Below are 15,255 nucleotides of genomic sequence, written 5' to 3' on the forward strand. Positions count from 1 at the left end.
ATAAAGTGGGCACTGAGTGTGTATGTTTCTATATATATCTTACTGTAACTTACAGTAAGTTCTTTTTATGTCTTGCACACTACTACTATAACAAAACAACAAATTACATGACATATGTCAGTGATAATAAACTTGATTCTAATTCTGATATCTTCTATTTGTGGGGAATCCTAATCCTGGGATCACCTGTGTAAAAAGAGCAAGATAATGCAGGTACTAATAATCTGTGGGGGAAAAAAAGCAGAACATGCTGAAAATACTAAGGGAGCATGATTGGCTGAAGAAACAAAAGTAATGTTGCAGGTGAATGATCCATCATCAGAAAGTAATAAATCAAGCTTTGAGCATAGGGATAGGGGGACAATAATGCTGGAAAAGAATTCAGGAGAGGTTAAATGGTGAAAGCTGATTAAAGAAATTAGGTGGAAGAGTTGTGAGCTCAACGGGTGTTCTGTTTCTGTGCTTTAAGTTCTGTGGCTTAATGGGGAAAGGTGAAAGGGGGAAACAGTTAAGGAATTAGACTGCATTTTGAAAGAATGGGTGCATCAGTGGGTCAAAGAATGTAAATCAAACAAGACAGATACTGAAGACAGAAAAAATTGAATTGTTCAACTTTAGATCATTTATATATTTTTCTTTCTGTTTGTACCAGGACTGGCCATATGTGTCAACTATTCATCTCAGCCTTTTCCCTTTTCTTTATGTATTTTGAGCTGCTTGGCATATCCCATCAGGCCAGACTTTGCATTACCTTGACTTCACAGTTTAGCAATACGTTACCCAGATAAAGAAGCAAAATCTAAACAGCTGGAGGTCAGTCAGCATCTCTGGATGGAAACAGACAGTCAGCCTTGGAGGTCAGGATCATTTATCTGCACTGTCCAGATTAAGGGTCTCAATCCAAAATGTCAGCTGTCCATTTTCCTATACCAGTGCTGCCTAACCCACTGAGTTCCTCCAGATTTTGTCCGGATAGCAACATGTGCAGTCTCTTGTGTACCCAGACAAAGATTTTCAGTCCCATTTAAAGGCTATATTATTACACCTTATCACAGATATTCCCTCCATTACACCCATTCCCCCCCACAACCCCCCACTCTTCCTTTTATACACACACACACACACACACACACACACACACACACTCTTCCATTAATAGTTGACCTTTTGAGCTATTTTAAATTACTGAGTTAATGGAAGCAAGTGATGCACAAATGGCATGAGGAGTATAGAAGATCAACCCTATCTATACCCCTCATGGTTTTGTAAACTTTTATGAGGTCACCTCTCATTCTCTCACACTCCAGGAATAAAGATCCAGTGTGATCAACTTATCCTAATAACTCTGACTCTCTTGTCCAGGCAGTATCCTCTTAAAATCTTCTGTATCCTCCCCAGCTTCGCAATGTCTTTCCTGTAACAGGGTGGCCAAAACTGTTCGCAATACATCAAGTGCAGCCTCACTAATGACATATTACTGCAACATTATGTCCCTAATACTATACTAGTTACCCTGACTGATGAGGGATAGCTGGCTAAATGCCTTCTTCCCCACCCTGACTACTTGTGCTAGCACTTTCAGCAAACTGTGTACTTGTACTCCCAGGTTTCTCTGTTCCACAGCACTTGTCAGTGCCCTGCCATTTACTGTGTAGGTCCTACCCTGGTTTGACTGTTCAAAATGCCCATCTTCTCACCTATCTAAACTGAAATCCATTTGCCATTTCTCATCCCATCTCCCTAACTGATCGAGATCTCTTTGTAATTCATCATAACCTGTTTCACTGTCAACAAGATATGACCTCCCACACACAAAACCATGCTGACTATTCCTGATCAGAACTTGAATATCCAAGTGATGGTAGATCTTGCCCCTCAAAATTCCCTCCAGTAACTTCCTTACAACAGATGTCAGACTCACCAGCCTGCAATTCTCTGCCTGTCGTCGCTAGCGTTTTTGAACAGTTTTCTGGAATTTCTTCAATGGCTAGCATCATAGCAAATATTTCTAAAATACCTCCACAATCTTTTCCCTGGCCTCCCATAAGGTCTGAGGGTGCATTTGGTCATATCCTAAGGATTTGCACACCTTAATATGCTACAAGGCTATAAATACCTTCTTTCTCATAATATGCATATGATAAAGAACCTCAATACTTATTACCTTTATTCCTTTAGCATTAATGATATTCTTCTTAGTAAACATCAAGGAGAAACAGACATTAAAAACCTCAGCCGTCCCCTGCAGCTGCATGGAAAGGCAGCCATGATAGTATTTAAGAGGACCTAGACCCTCTCTCATCTCACTTCTATTGTTAATGTAACTGAAAAACCTCTTGGGATTATCTTTAACCCTGCCTGCCAAAACAATTTCATAACCTTTTTATGAAGTGTCAGAGATTAATCTACTTGAAAACAAAGGTTCACAATTTCCAGTTTACTTGCATTATAAAGCACATTGTGCACATGTGGAATTCTTCATTATGGTAACCTGTATAGCATTAAATTATTTGTTCCCTCTTATTTAGATGCCATTATTCTCTTGTTAATACTCTTAAATGTCATTATTCTCAGAAGAGCTATTGAGAGCTCTGTGGCAAATGAGCACAATGCCATGATTAAGAAATATTTTGTTTTGGTTAGAATTTCTCATTCTAGAGATCTTTATCTGAACTCGTGCTCCAGTAATGATCTTTGAAGCACCAGTGCTTCTATGTTGTTAATAGCAACAGTGATAATTTGTGTAACGTTAAAATGCGCTTTTTAGGATTTTCAGATTTATTAATAAAAATATGTTTATTACAACACATTTGACTTCCCTTTCCTGTTTAAACAAATTGGATCGTACTGAGAAACCACAATCACCTCGAGTTTAGTGATGCTGACAGCAGCGTTGGTTTGATAATGTACGTAATTGTAGTGAGAGCACCGCTGTTTTTTTGGTTATGTAGTTACATTTAGTAATATTATTTCAACTAACCGTATACTGTATGTGAGCTGGAATAAGATTCATAATTTTCCATGCGTGCTTGAATGCCAATTTACAGCATCTGTTACAAAATGTGTACTCTCTTTAAAATGAACAATGTACATCTAGACATTTCTGTAATGGCTTAACAACTGTCTTGACTGCTTTTCCTCTTCAGAGCAAAACAAAGCATTTCTTATGTATAGTATTTATGAGTGTAGAAACTACATGTATTGCTTCAAGATAACAATGGGATCTGACAGAAAACCAGGCTTATGCAAGTTTATATAATAAAAAAGAAATGGCTCTTTAAAAGAACAAGATAATAATAAACCAAAATATTAAGACTGAATGTTAAAGTGGATGATGTATGTGATTTATTTGTTTCATAGCAAAGTGTGAGGTAGATTAACTAATATGAAAGAAAAATGAAGCAATTACGAGTTTAACAAAGAAATGGTGGAATAAATCAAAACTATTACACTGTTATCAGGTCAATAATCTAGCAGTTATGAATTGTTTAAATATCTGCTGCTGAGTTGAGCTTAGCTATTAAAAACTGGTTCCTATTAAATATAGGACTGCTTTTTTGCTGTAAGGATGAAACTGAAATAGGAAATAGTTTTTTTGTATCCATGATCCATAATCTAATATAAATATAATTTTTAAGCCCAGATCCAAACAGTTCTATCTGATTAGGGATATCCTAAGAGGAAGCATCAACATCAAGGACCCAAATAACCATTGGTTTCTCCTGGAAATCAGCAATCAGAATTTGGTAGCAGTGGTCTAAGCAAAGTAGGACTAGACTGGGATTTTGTTTTACCATCTGTTATAATGCTTGCTTGAAAGTGAGTGCTGTGGAAAATAAATATTGGCATCTGGTGCCTATTTTTATGTTATATTAAGAGAATTACAATAAATATATTTAAAATATAATTATATAAAGAAAAGAATTTATTTTAAAAAGACAATTAAAATCTGTTAAATACAGTTTGATGTAAAATAAGATTTTTATCAACCTATCTATGAAAATGAGTAATTATGACTTAACATTATAAGAAGTGGGAAGAAAACACTTTCCTGAGTAGATAATGCATCTCAATTGCACAATAAACATAACATAGTGAATCAATCTTCTTGTGTCCCAGGAAGAAGGAAAATAAATTGAAAATGAGACAAAAAAAATGACAGAAAAAAAAACTTGAAGAGAAAGAAGGAAAAAAGCAAAGAAATATTTTACATTTGTACTGAGTTGGATATTCAGACTTCTGAGAACTGATTTTCTCTCTGTGAAATATACATTGGTGGTTTGTGTCTTGTACCAAAACACAAAAGTTATATATACAGTGAATTCCAGTTAATTGGGACGCATTAGGACCTGTACATTTTGGCCCAATTAAGCAGCTGCCTCAATTAGCTGGTTTTATGGAAATAGTTAAAAAGAAATTTAAAAAAAGGACAAACCACCATTTAACTGGGTAACAAATTATTTCTTTAAATGCAGAACATGACTAATACTACTACAGTATTATAAAACGCTGTATTAGTTCCTAATAGTTACTGACAGAGGAACTCATCCAGTGTATGCTGCTGTGTTCTTTTGATTGACCGTAAATGAACAAAATCAGCACAGACCCTAGTTCAGATAATGAACTGCCTTCAAACAATGCTTTTGACAATTGCATCCGCCAGGTCTTCATTTTCATTGTAACATTCAAGATGTTAGTTTATACATTTAAACACTTCGTAGGTCTTGAAATCATTTCATTTTCACTTCCGGCTGTTTCTTGTATCTATAAGCTCGAATGTTTGAAACCACAGTAAGTAAAACAGTTCTGAATTGTCTTACTGTTTATTTCTTTCCAACTATCAGTGCCCTTTGAACACAAACACACACAGCTGATGCTATATAAAAAGTGTTCGTTCTAAGCGCAGTGTAGTGTCTAATGGCCACACACGTGCATGTGACTGACGCTAGTTAGGAATTGCTCAACAACAGTCTCCTGTCCTAGTTTAAGTGCCATAGTGTCCCAAATAAGCAAAGAGAATCCTGACTGTTTTCTTCATTATTTTTGAGAGCTGTCCCAAATAAGTGGCTGCCCTGCTTAACAGATGGCCCAATTAACTAGAATCCACTGTACTTATAATTATACGTTGATCACTTTTATGCAAAATAATCAAATCAGATCTGCATGGAAAATTTATTAGAATTAGAACTGTCCAAGGATTTTTACATGCTGCATAACGAAAACTGAGAATGGGTACGATATTTTGCATAGAAACTTGCTTCTCAAAAACTTGTATTTGTAACTCAGTATAAAAACAGACCTTTTCCTGTATCATCCTTTCTAGATTTTCGTTACCCCATTTCCAAACCATTACTTTCTGGCCACCAAAAAAATCAGAACTTAGATTCTCAAAGCCTATATCAAGTCCATGAAGACTATTCTTGAGCCTTGCAATCAAAAAAAAGGACAGAGCATCTGATTGGGCCCCTGTGCTTTGCTTACATGTTGTACAGTATATCAACATCAATAAAACTGCATGTAGCATCTTCCATCAAACATTTGAAGCAGAAATCCTTGCTTTTTGGAATAATTAAAAACTATGTTTTGCTTGATAGATTAACTTCTCATTACCTGTAGAATTTGGGTCAATCCTGATGAGAATGTCCATGATTCTTTGTTGTTCAATTAAGTGCAGTAGAGTTGAAATTGCAGGAAGAAATAATGATGTTTCACTTTACAGTTTGGACCATTTTGTAATTTTTTGCCTATCATTACAGATTCCCTTCAAATACATTTGAGAGAAACAAATGTAGTCCTTTCACATTAATGTCACCTAGCTTCAACTGATAATCTATTAATTCATTAGTATATTATTTATAATGGAACTAATTAAAAGTTGGGGAGTGAACTGGAATACATCTTTCAGAACATTTAAACTGAATATCTTTCCAACTGATAGTTTCATATGATGATGGAGCATGCCAGAAACTGAACTTGTAATATTCTAGTTAAATGTTGGAGGAAACAAATATAATTGAAAGCTGAGGGAATCAGGACCTACAGCAATGAGCATTCTCAACTGTGGAACTGCCAGGTCTTCTAAGTAATGCCTAGAGCTTGTAGTTTAAATTATGAATTCAGTATTTAAGGAAGTGTCGTCAAAACATTTTAAATATTAGTTCAAGATTCAAAATGAAATTTCAAAACATGTTTATGTTTATTTGGCTTCTGATATTCTAGATTGAATTGGCTATGAAATGTGCATTTTGTATTTGGAAATTGTAGATTAAACAATGTGAAACGCATAGTACTGTACCAGTTCAACTATTCCGTCTAATCATCTGTTAATCATTAATTGAAACACACTCTATACTTAGACACTAATTGAAACACTAATGCTTAGACATTATTCAACTATACACAGTGATATGCCTGTAGCGTACTTCTTTTATTATTGTGTGATATATCTATCTGACGATTGTCCCCTCTATTACAGTGACAGACCTACACTTGCAACACAGTTTAAACACCCAGAATATTTTGTCGGGTGTCAAGGTCCATTATTTATCTCTCCGCAAACATCGCAACATGCACTAGATTCACAATATGTTCTTCTATTTGGTTGTTATCGTTTTGCTGTTCATGGAATCTTGCACTGTACACATTTGCTGCAGTATTTCTCAGTGGGTAATCTAATTTAACTTCTATGAGTGTGAAGTGCTTTTTGATGCCCTAAAATTGAGAAAACCATTATACATGTGTGTTCTTTGTTGTACCTGAAAGACTAATATTAATGATATATGTGTTATTTAGAAGTGAAAATATTCGAGATCTCTTCTCGAAAGTTTTGGATATTGGCCATGTTCTCAATGTTTTTTGGAGTCCTCTATTTTATTTTAAGAATTAAAAATGCATTATTTAAGAAAGCATATAATTGTGTATGTATTGGGATTCAGTTTGTAATCTTACTAAACACATTAAAAGACTGCAGAGCTCAACATAGCAAGAGCATTTATTCCAGAGTGCTGTTCAGACTGATTCGGCAGACAATTGCTGTTACCAATTGAGCACGCAGAGCCATCAGTCACATGACACAGTACTTAACAAGACAGTTGCATTCCAAACGAAAGTTCTGTAGATGCAATGAATCTGAAATAATAATGCCTGAAACAGCTGGCAGGTCAGGCTGCATCTATAGCAAGAGATCCAGCGCTGGAAAAAGTGAGAAGGACAGTTGGAAATAACGGAAAGTAAAATATGTGATAAGAGCAGAGACCAGGAAATGATATAAGTGTTGAATGAGACAGAAAAATAGTGAGAAACACTATATCAGTATGCGGTGTAAATTAGAATAAATGCATGAAATATGAAAAACCAAGGGGAAGAAAAATAATTGAATGTTGGAAATCTGAGATACAAGATAAGAATGGCTGATGATCTGAAATTACCGAATTAAAACTTGAACCTAGAAGGCTCTAATCACAACCAAGAGAAAATCTGCAGATCTGGAAATTCAAGCAACACACACAAAATGCTGGAGGAAAACAGCAGGCCCGGCAGCATCTATGGAAATAAAGTACAGTGAACTTTTCGGGCAGAAACCCTAAAGCTTTCCTTAGATGTTGTCTGGTCTGCTGAGTTCCTCCAGCATTTTGTGTGTGTTGCCTAGAAGGCTCTGATGTGCAAAGTTAGATGTGCTACTTCTTAAGTGCAGGAGGGCAAAGACAGGTTAGAATGCAAAAGGATAGAGAATAAAGTAACAGGCAGTTGGAACCTCAGGCACATTTTTATAGACTGAATGAACAAGTTCTGCCAAAAATTCTCCACTCTGCATTTTGATTTGCAGTGCAGAGGAGACCACATTGTGAGCATGAAGTACATTGGACTAATCCAAAAGTTGAACAAATAAACTGATACATCACCTGAAAGGATTACTTGCCTTCCTGAATGATGGGAATAAAGATGTGAATGTGCAGATGTTCTGTGTTCTGCGTTTGCATCTTCCTTCCACAAGCTGGATCATCACATACATTCACTTTCCCAAGATACAAGAGCAGAATGGTCTTGGGAAGTCTATCATTTAAACCTAGCCTTGTTCCTTAGAAATCATATATTCCTGTTCTTTCCCCATCTGCCTCTTCTTCTACCTCTATCTATGAAAGTTCTGATAGCCTGTTTCCAAATTCTTGTATTGCCAGGTATGATGTTGTGGGCATCACTCAGTCATTGCTGAAAGAAAATCATATTTGGGAGCTTAGCATCTAAGGTTATTGAAAGGACAGGCTGGGATGGCTCAAAAAATGAAATCAAATCCTTAGAAGGAGGTGACATAGGATTGGAAGATGTAGAATCCTTGTTGGTAGAGTTCAGAAACTGCAAGAGTAAAAAGACCCTGATGGGAGTTAAATACAGGCCCAGAAATAGTAACTAGGATGTGGGATACAAATTACAATAGGAGATAGAAAAGGTAGGTAAAAAGGGAATTGTTACAATAGTGTTGGAGGATTTCAGTATGCAAGTAGGTGGGGAATATCAGGTTGGTGCTGGACCCCAAGAGAAGGAGTTTATAGAATGCCTATGAGATGACTTCTTAAAACAGCTTGTGGTTGAGCCACATAGGGGAAAGACAATTCTGGATTTGCAGTTGTGTAATGAACAAGATTTGATTAGGGAGCAAAGAGAGGGCATATAATTATAGCAAAAATTAGTGAGAAGTTAGTATTGGGATGCTTTCAGAAGGCAAGTAAATATCTATAAGGAGAGAAAAGATGAAATATGAAGGTAAGCTAGCAAATAACATAAAAGAGGATACCAAAAAATTTTTCAAATATGTTGTATAAAGAGTAAAAGAGACAAGCATATATTGGACTGCTGGAAAATTACACTGGAGTGGTAGTAATGGAGGACACAGAAATGGTAGAGGAACTCAATGTATTTTGCATCAGTCTTCACTGTGGAGGACACTAGCAATATGCTAGAAATTTGAGTGTTGGGCAGAAGTGATTGTAGTTGCTATAACTAAGGAGAAGGTGCTTGGGAAGCTGAAAGGTCTGAAGGTAGATAAGTCACCTGGACCAGATGGTTTACACTCCAGGCCCCATTCCCTTTAATTTTTTTTTCACACCTGCACAGACCACTCATTGCTCTAAGCAGGCAATTTTGACACATCCTGAAAACTGTGTGGCAACAAACACTATGTGTGCGGGAGCTTTTCGTTTATTGCGTGGCTACACTCCCATGCAGCTTAGAGAGAACAGTGACCCCAGGGTTCTGAAAGAGGTAGCTGAACAGCTCGTGGAGGCATTAATAACCATCTTTCTTGAATTACTGGATTCTGGAATGGAACCAGAAGACTGGGAATTTGCATATGTCACTTCGCTCTAAGAAGTGAGAGAGGCAGAAGAAAGGAAATTTTAGGCCAGTTAGCTTGACTTCAGGAGTCCATTATTAAGAAAAAGGTTTTGGTGTACATGGAGACACATAATAGGCCAAAGTTAGCATGGTTTCCTTAAAGATAAATTTTTCAAGACAAATCTGTTGGAATTCTTTGAGGAAATAACAGGCAAGATAAACAAAAGCAAGTCAGTAGATGTTGCTGACTTGGATTTTCAGAGGGCATTTAACAAGGTGCCGCACATGAGGCTGCTTAACAAGATAAGAGCCAGTAGTATTACTGTAAAGATAACAGCATTTTTATAACATTGGCTGACTGCTAGGAGACAAAGAGTGAGAATAAAGGGGACCTTTTCTGGTTGGCTACTGCTGACTAGTGGTTTTCTGCAGGAATCTGTTTTGGCACCGGTGCTTTTTACACTATATGTCAGTGATTTGTATGACAAAATTAATGGGTTTTGGCCAAATTTGTGAATGGTACAAAGATAGGTGGAGGGGCAGGTAGTGCTGAGGAAGCAGGGAGACTACAGAAGGACTTAGACAGATTGGGAGAATGGGCAAAGAAATGGCAGATGAAATAGTGTCAGGAAATGTGTGATCTTGCACTTTGGTAGAAGGAATAATGGTATAGACTATTTTCTAAACGGGGAGAAAATTCAAAAATCTTAAGTGCAAAGGGACATGGGAATCCTTGTGCAGGATTCCCTAAAGGTTAACATAGAAACATGGAAAGCCTACAGCACAATACAGGCCCTTCGGCCCACAATGCTGTGCTGAACAGGTACTTGCTTTAGAAATTACCTACGGTTAACCATAGCCCTCTATTTTTCTAAGCTCCATGTACCTCTCCAGGACTTTCTTAAAAAACCCTATCGTATCCACCTCCACCACCGGCAGCCCATTCCACACACTCACCACTCTCCGTGTAAAAAAACTTACCCCTGACATCTCCTCTGTACCTACTTCCAAGCACCTTAAAACTGTGCCCTCTCGTGTTAGCCATTTCAGCCCTCGGAAAAAGCCTCTGTCTGTCCACATGATCATCCTCTCATCATCTTATACACCTCTATCAGGTCACCTCTCATCCTCTGTTGCTCCAAGGAAAAAAGGCCAAGGCCGAGTTCACTCAACCTTGCAGGTTGAGTCAATGGTAAGGAAGGCAAATGCAATGTTTTCATTCATTTCCAGAGGACTAGAATATAAGACCAAGGATATAATGCTGAGTTTTTATAAGGAATTGGTCAGAACACACTTGGAGTACTGTGATCAGTTTTGGGCCCCTTATTTAAGAAAAGACCTGCTGGCATTGGAGAGGGTCCAGAGGAGGCTCACGTGAATGATTTCAGGAATAAAAGCATTAACTTATGAAGAGCATTTGATGACATTGGACCTGTACTCGCTGGAATTAGAATGAAGGGGATCTCATTGAAACTTATTGGTAGAGGATGCCAGAGTGAAAGTGAAATCCACCCCCCGCGACTCTCCTCAGCTGCATCCTGGACTTAAGCCAGTAATTGTGCTTAAGACTAAAAACTATTAAAATAATAGGAAAATGTCAAGTGATCCTTATAACTTCCTTTCACCTGCTTCATGCTCCCACACAAAGCCAATACCTACCTTATCATGTAATGAAATAAAGCCTGGTATGGTTCTGAGCATAAAGTACAACAACATTAGTTTGAACACAACAAATAAATCTACTAAGAGCAACTAAGCCTGCCTATTTGCCCTTTCTACCATTAAAAAAGCTCAATGAACCTAAGTTCAGGACTTTATAAGGGGGACGATCCTGAATTTGCATCTATATACATATGAGATCAATATCAAGCTTATATCAAAACATCAGATGGTCAGAATACCATCAGATGGTAAGAGTCTCAATGAGTCCCTTCACAGGAACCCAACAATTCTCATTTTTCAGTGTGGGTAAACTCAGGCAATTACTGTAGAACCACAATATCCCCCAAGATATCCCATTGTTTTTTAAGTGTTGGTGTGTTTGTTCCATTGCCTGAATCTTCTGTATGTAGTTCTGTCTTAGCTTGATGAACAACTTTTCAAAAACGTATAACACATCCTTAAAAGAAGCTCTATTTTTCAGCAACACTAAATATTTTTACTGATTTAAATATACATAGTTCTTTTTTGAAAGAAACCCATAGTCTATAAGATCCAGCTTTAACCAATCAGATAGTCAAATGACTTCATGATAATTGAATTGTCTGATAAACATAGCAATCAATCCCTGGTCAGCTACCTCTACAACAGAGATAGATATCAAGCACATAGAGCCTTCTAGAATACAGTTTTGAGAAATAGATAATAGGTCACTCCTTTTTTCCAAGCATGCTGCACTTAAACTAATGTCATTCCTCAAATTACTCAAATGCAGATTTCCAAGATATTATTTTGCGAATTTAATCTATCTTTTAGCATTTAAATTGATGAATGTAAATGATTCTGAGCCAGCCATTCTGTGAATTAACTATTCTGTCACCAAAATATTATTTTTGTAGGTTAGATATAAATTCACCCATTTTCAAGCGTGGCCTAATTCCTTAGTTCCTTAGTTTCACTGTTTTGAATGCAACTGGTCATGGTTGATGCAATCTATCCCTTTTAGAATTCTAAAAATAGCAATGATATTATCATGTGAATGTGACCAGTTTGAATAACTGCTGCTCATAATTCAGTCCTTCTATCTTGATAATCATACTGGTTGCTCTTTTCTGTATCTATTCTACAGCTAGTAATAAAAAGAACTGATGTTAGGAGTCCTCTGTGGTTAAATCACCTTACTAAAACATGAGCAGAATAATTCTAACTACAACCAGCTTTGCATGTTAACTATGCTGTTCTTAAGTCTCTGACTGTGTAAGTGAAAGTGAGCATACTTTCAGAATGTTTTCTCAGCTATTTCTTCCATAGTCTCCTAAGACTGTATTTTCATAATGTCATCAGTGGACTTTGGTCATCACCTTGTATCTTGCCCATTCTTCATGTATGAGTTAAAGAGTGAAAGCTATAAAATCATTTGGAGACATCTTTGCTTGTATCTTTTTTTCATCACAGCTGGTTTTACACTTTGTGCAGCGATTGTGGATGGTGATTAGTGCTGCTAAAGTTAATTCGCTTTCTCCTCCTTCCCTGGAAATACTCAAACTAAAAATAACAATTCCATCACTACCCAAAACAGATCAGCTAATCCAGCACAAGCCAGAGCTTGAATTTTTGATTGTCTCTTTGATTTAACAATGCAATGCTTTAATCATTCAGAACATCTTTATTGAAGTCTATTTTATATGGCTATGATAGGACTGATCCTCAGGTCAAACTTGTAAATTGTGCGAAGGCTAATTTCAGTGGCAGCTGACAGAAATTTGCAAAAGTTGATTGAGAGAGCTCTTTGCATGTAAAGGGACATCTGATAAGGGAGGTTTTCAAAACTGGGATAGGAAGAGTCCAAGGCCAGCATGGTTCTGTTAGAGTGAAGGGAAAGGCTGGTAAGATTTAGGTGTGAGGAACTGAGAATTATGGTTGTTGAGAAAAGAGTCAAGTATATGCAGCTGGATCAAATCCCCTGAGGAGCATAAAGAATATAGAGCAGGTCAACAAGAGAAATTAGGAGGGCAGAAAAGAATCATGAGATATTCCTGGCAGACAATATAAAGGAGATTCCTAAAAGAATTCCATATGCATATAAAGAGAAAAAGTATAGCTGGGGAGAGAATACTTTAGAGATCAATGTGATAATCGATGTGTAGAACCACAGGAAATGGGCAATGTCTTAAATGAAAACTTCCGTATTTACTATGGAGAAGAACCCATGGAGTTGAATGAGTTCGGGGAGGAAACAGAACATATCTACAAAGGAGGTCAGGAAATCCATAAAGATCGATAAATTCAAGGGCCTGACCAGGTGTAAACTAACGTCATGGAAAGTAAGAGACTATTAGGTTCTTAACAAGAAACTTTGTGTCTTTGTTAGCCACTGATGAAGTACCAGCAGATTGGAGGATAGATCATGTTATGCCTTTATCTAAGAAATGCAGGAGGGATAAGCCAAGGAACTACAGGCCAGTCAGTGTATATCAGTTGCGGTAAAGTTATTGGAAGAGGTTATTGGGTTGATAGGGTTGGGTAATGAAGGCATCTGGTAAGTTTGCCTTCAAATGTCATCAGGGCATGGAATATAAAAGCAAAGGATTTTATGTTAAAATTTCTAAAACCCTGATTAAAAGAGGCATTGACAGGGTAGATGGAATACTTTTCCCATGGTAGTGGTATCAAAAATAATGGGGAATATATTTAAAGTGAGAGGAAGGGTTCTGAAGTCCATTTGATGGTTAAGTATTTTTGTACAGACAATGGTTGGTATCTGAAAGTCATGCCAGAGGAGATGGTGAAATCAAATACAAATAACTATGTTTAAGAGATATTTAGAAAGTCAGAAGTAGGCGAGGCACAGAAAGATATGGTTGTAATGCAGGCAGATAGGATGAGAGTGGTTGGATATGGTGTGCTGAAGAGCCCAATTTTGTGTTGAACAGCTTTGTCACTGGTTAGCAAGGTGCAACATTGATGTCTCACAGGGATCAGTGCTAAGGCTTCACCTTTTTTATACTTTATGTCAGTGACATAGATGAAACCATTGTTGTTTGCAAGACACAAATTTTGCAAACAGCAATGCTTTCATCCATGTCACTGACATAAACTAACCCTAACTGTAAGAAAGCTGAAGTGGACATAAGGCTATAAAGTAATACAGTTCAGGTTAGTGGATGGACAAGGATCAGGCAAATGGAGTATGATGTGAAAAAATAGGAAAAGTAATGAGACATATTATCTAAATGGCACCATGTTTACAGAGCTCTCAAGTACAAAGAGATTTGGGAGTTCCACTGCATGATTTCCACAAGTTTAATATGCAGGTACTGCAAGCAATTAGGAAAGCTAACGAAATGTCAGCTAAGGGAATTGATTACAAAAGTAGTCTGCTTCCTTTATATATGGCATTGATGAGGTCACATCTAGAGTACTACAGTGCCTTGTAAAAATATTCAGCACCAAACCTTTGTTGACATAAATCAGTACTACAACTAGGGATTTTGATCAATTTAACTGAGATTTTTTATTTTGGAATAACATGCTCCTTTTTTGCAGCAGAGCCAAAATCAGGAACAATAGTAAAGCATGAAAAGCTAATTTAAAAACTGAAATGTCTGCAGTTCAAAAGTATTCATCCCCCTTTGCTCAGTACTTAGTTTAATGACCTCTCGCTGCTATTACAGAAACTTGTCTTTTTTGATGTCTTTATTAGCTTTGCACAAAACGGTGGAGCAAGATTTCCCCATTCCCCTTTGCAAAATTGTTCAAGCTGTGCCAGGTTAGTTGGGGAGCGGCGCTGGACAGTAATCTTGAGGTCTTGCCGGAGATGTTCAATTGGTTTAAGGTCAGGACTCTGACTTCACCACTCAAGGACATCAATTTTCTTCATTTGAAACCGCTCCATGGTTGTTCTGGCAGTGTGCTTTGGGTCATTGTCCTGCTGAAAGATGCACTTCCACCCCATTTTAAGCTTTCTAGCAGAGGCTAGCAGTTTTTTATCCAGGATCTCTCTGTATTTAACAGCATTCATCTTCCCATCAATCCTGACCAGATTTATTATAAAGCATCCTGGTAGCATGATGCTACCTCCACCATACTTTACAGTAGGGATGGTGTTACTGGCTGATGCTCAATGCTAGATTTATGCCACACATATCGCTTAGTGTTAAGGCCAAGAAGTTCCACTTCAATCTCATACAGCCATGAGGCCTTGTCCCACATCTGTACAGTATCTTCTAAGTGATGTTTTGCAAATTCCTTATGGGCAAGGAAATG

At 37.2% G+C, this 15,255-nt stretch overlaps 1 protein-coding gene across 8 annotated transcripts in view; it reads left to right on the forward strand.

The window, feature by feature from the left end:
* Positions 1 to 15,255, forward strand: part of LOC140726615 (protocadherin-17-like) — a 304,136-nt gene that overhangs the window by 42,367 nt on the left and 246,514 nt on the right. The window contains exon 4 of one of the 8 annotated variants that reach the window (XM_073043210.1): positions 6,476 to 7,116. The exons of the other annotated variants lie outside the window; for them this stretch is intronic. Coding sequence (XP_072899311.1) covers positions 6,476 to 6,576 — 101 coding nt within the window. The 3' untranslated portion in view covers positions 6,577 to 7,116. Of the gene's footprint in view, positions 1 to 6,475; positions 7,117 to 15,255 lie in introns of those variants that run through there. 8 annotated transcript variants of the gene reach the window in all.

The sequence above is a fragment of the Hemitrygon akajei genome, chromosome 4 (genome assembly GCF_048418815.1).
Source record: "Hemitrygon akajei chromosome 4, sHemAka1.3, whole genome shotgun sequence".
Taxonomy (NCBI): domain Eukaryota; kingdom Metazoa; phylum Chordata; class Chondrichthyes; order Myliobatiformes; family Dasyatidae; genus Hemitrygon; species Hemitrygon akajei.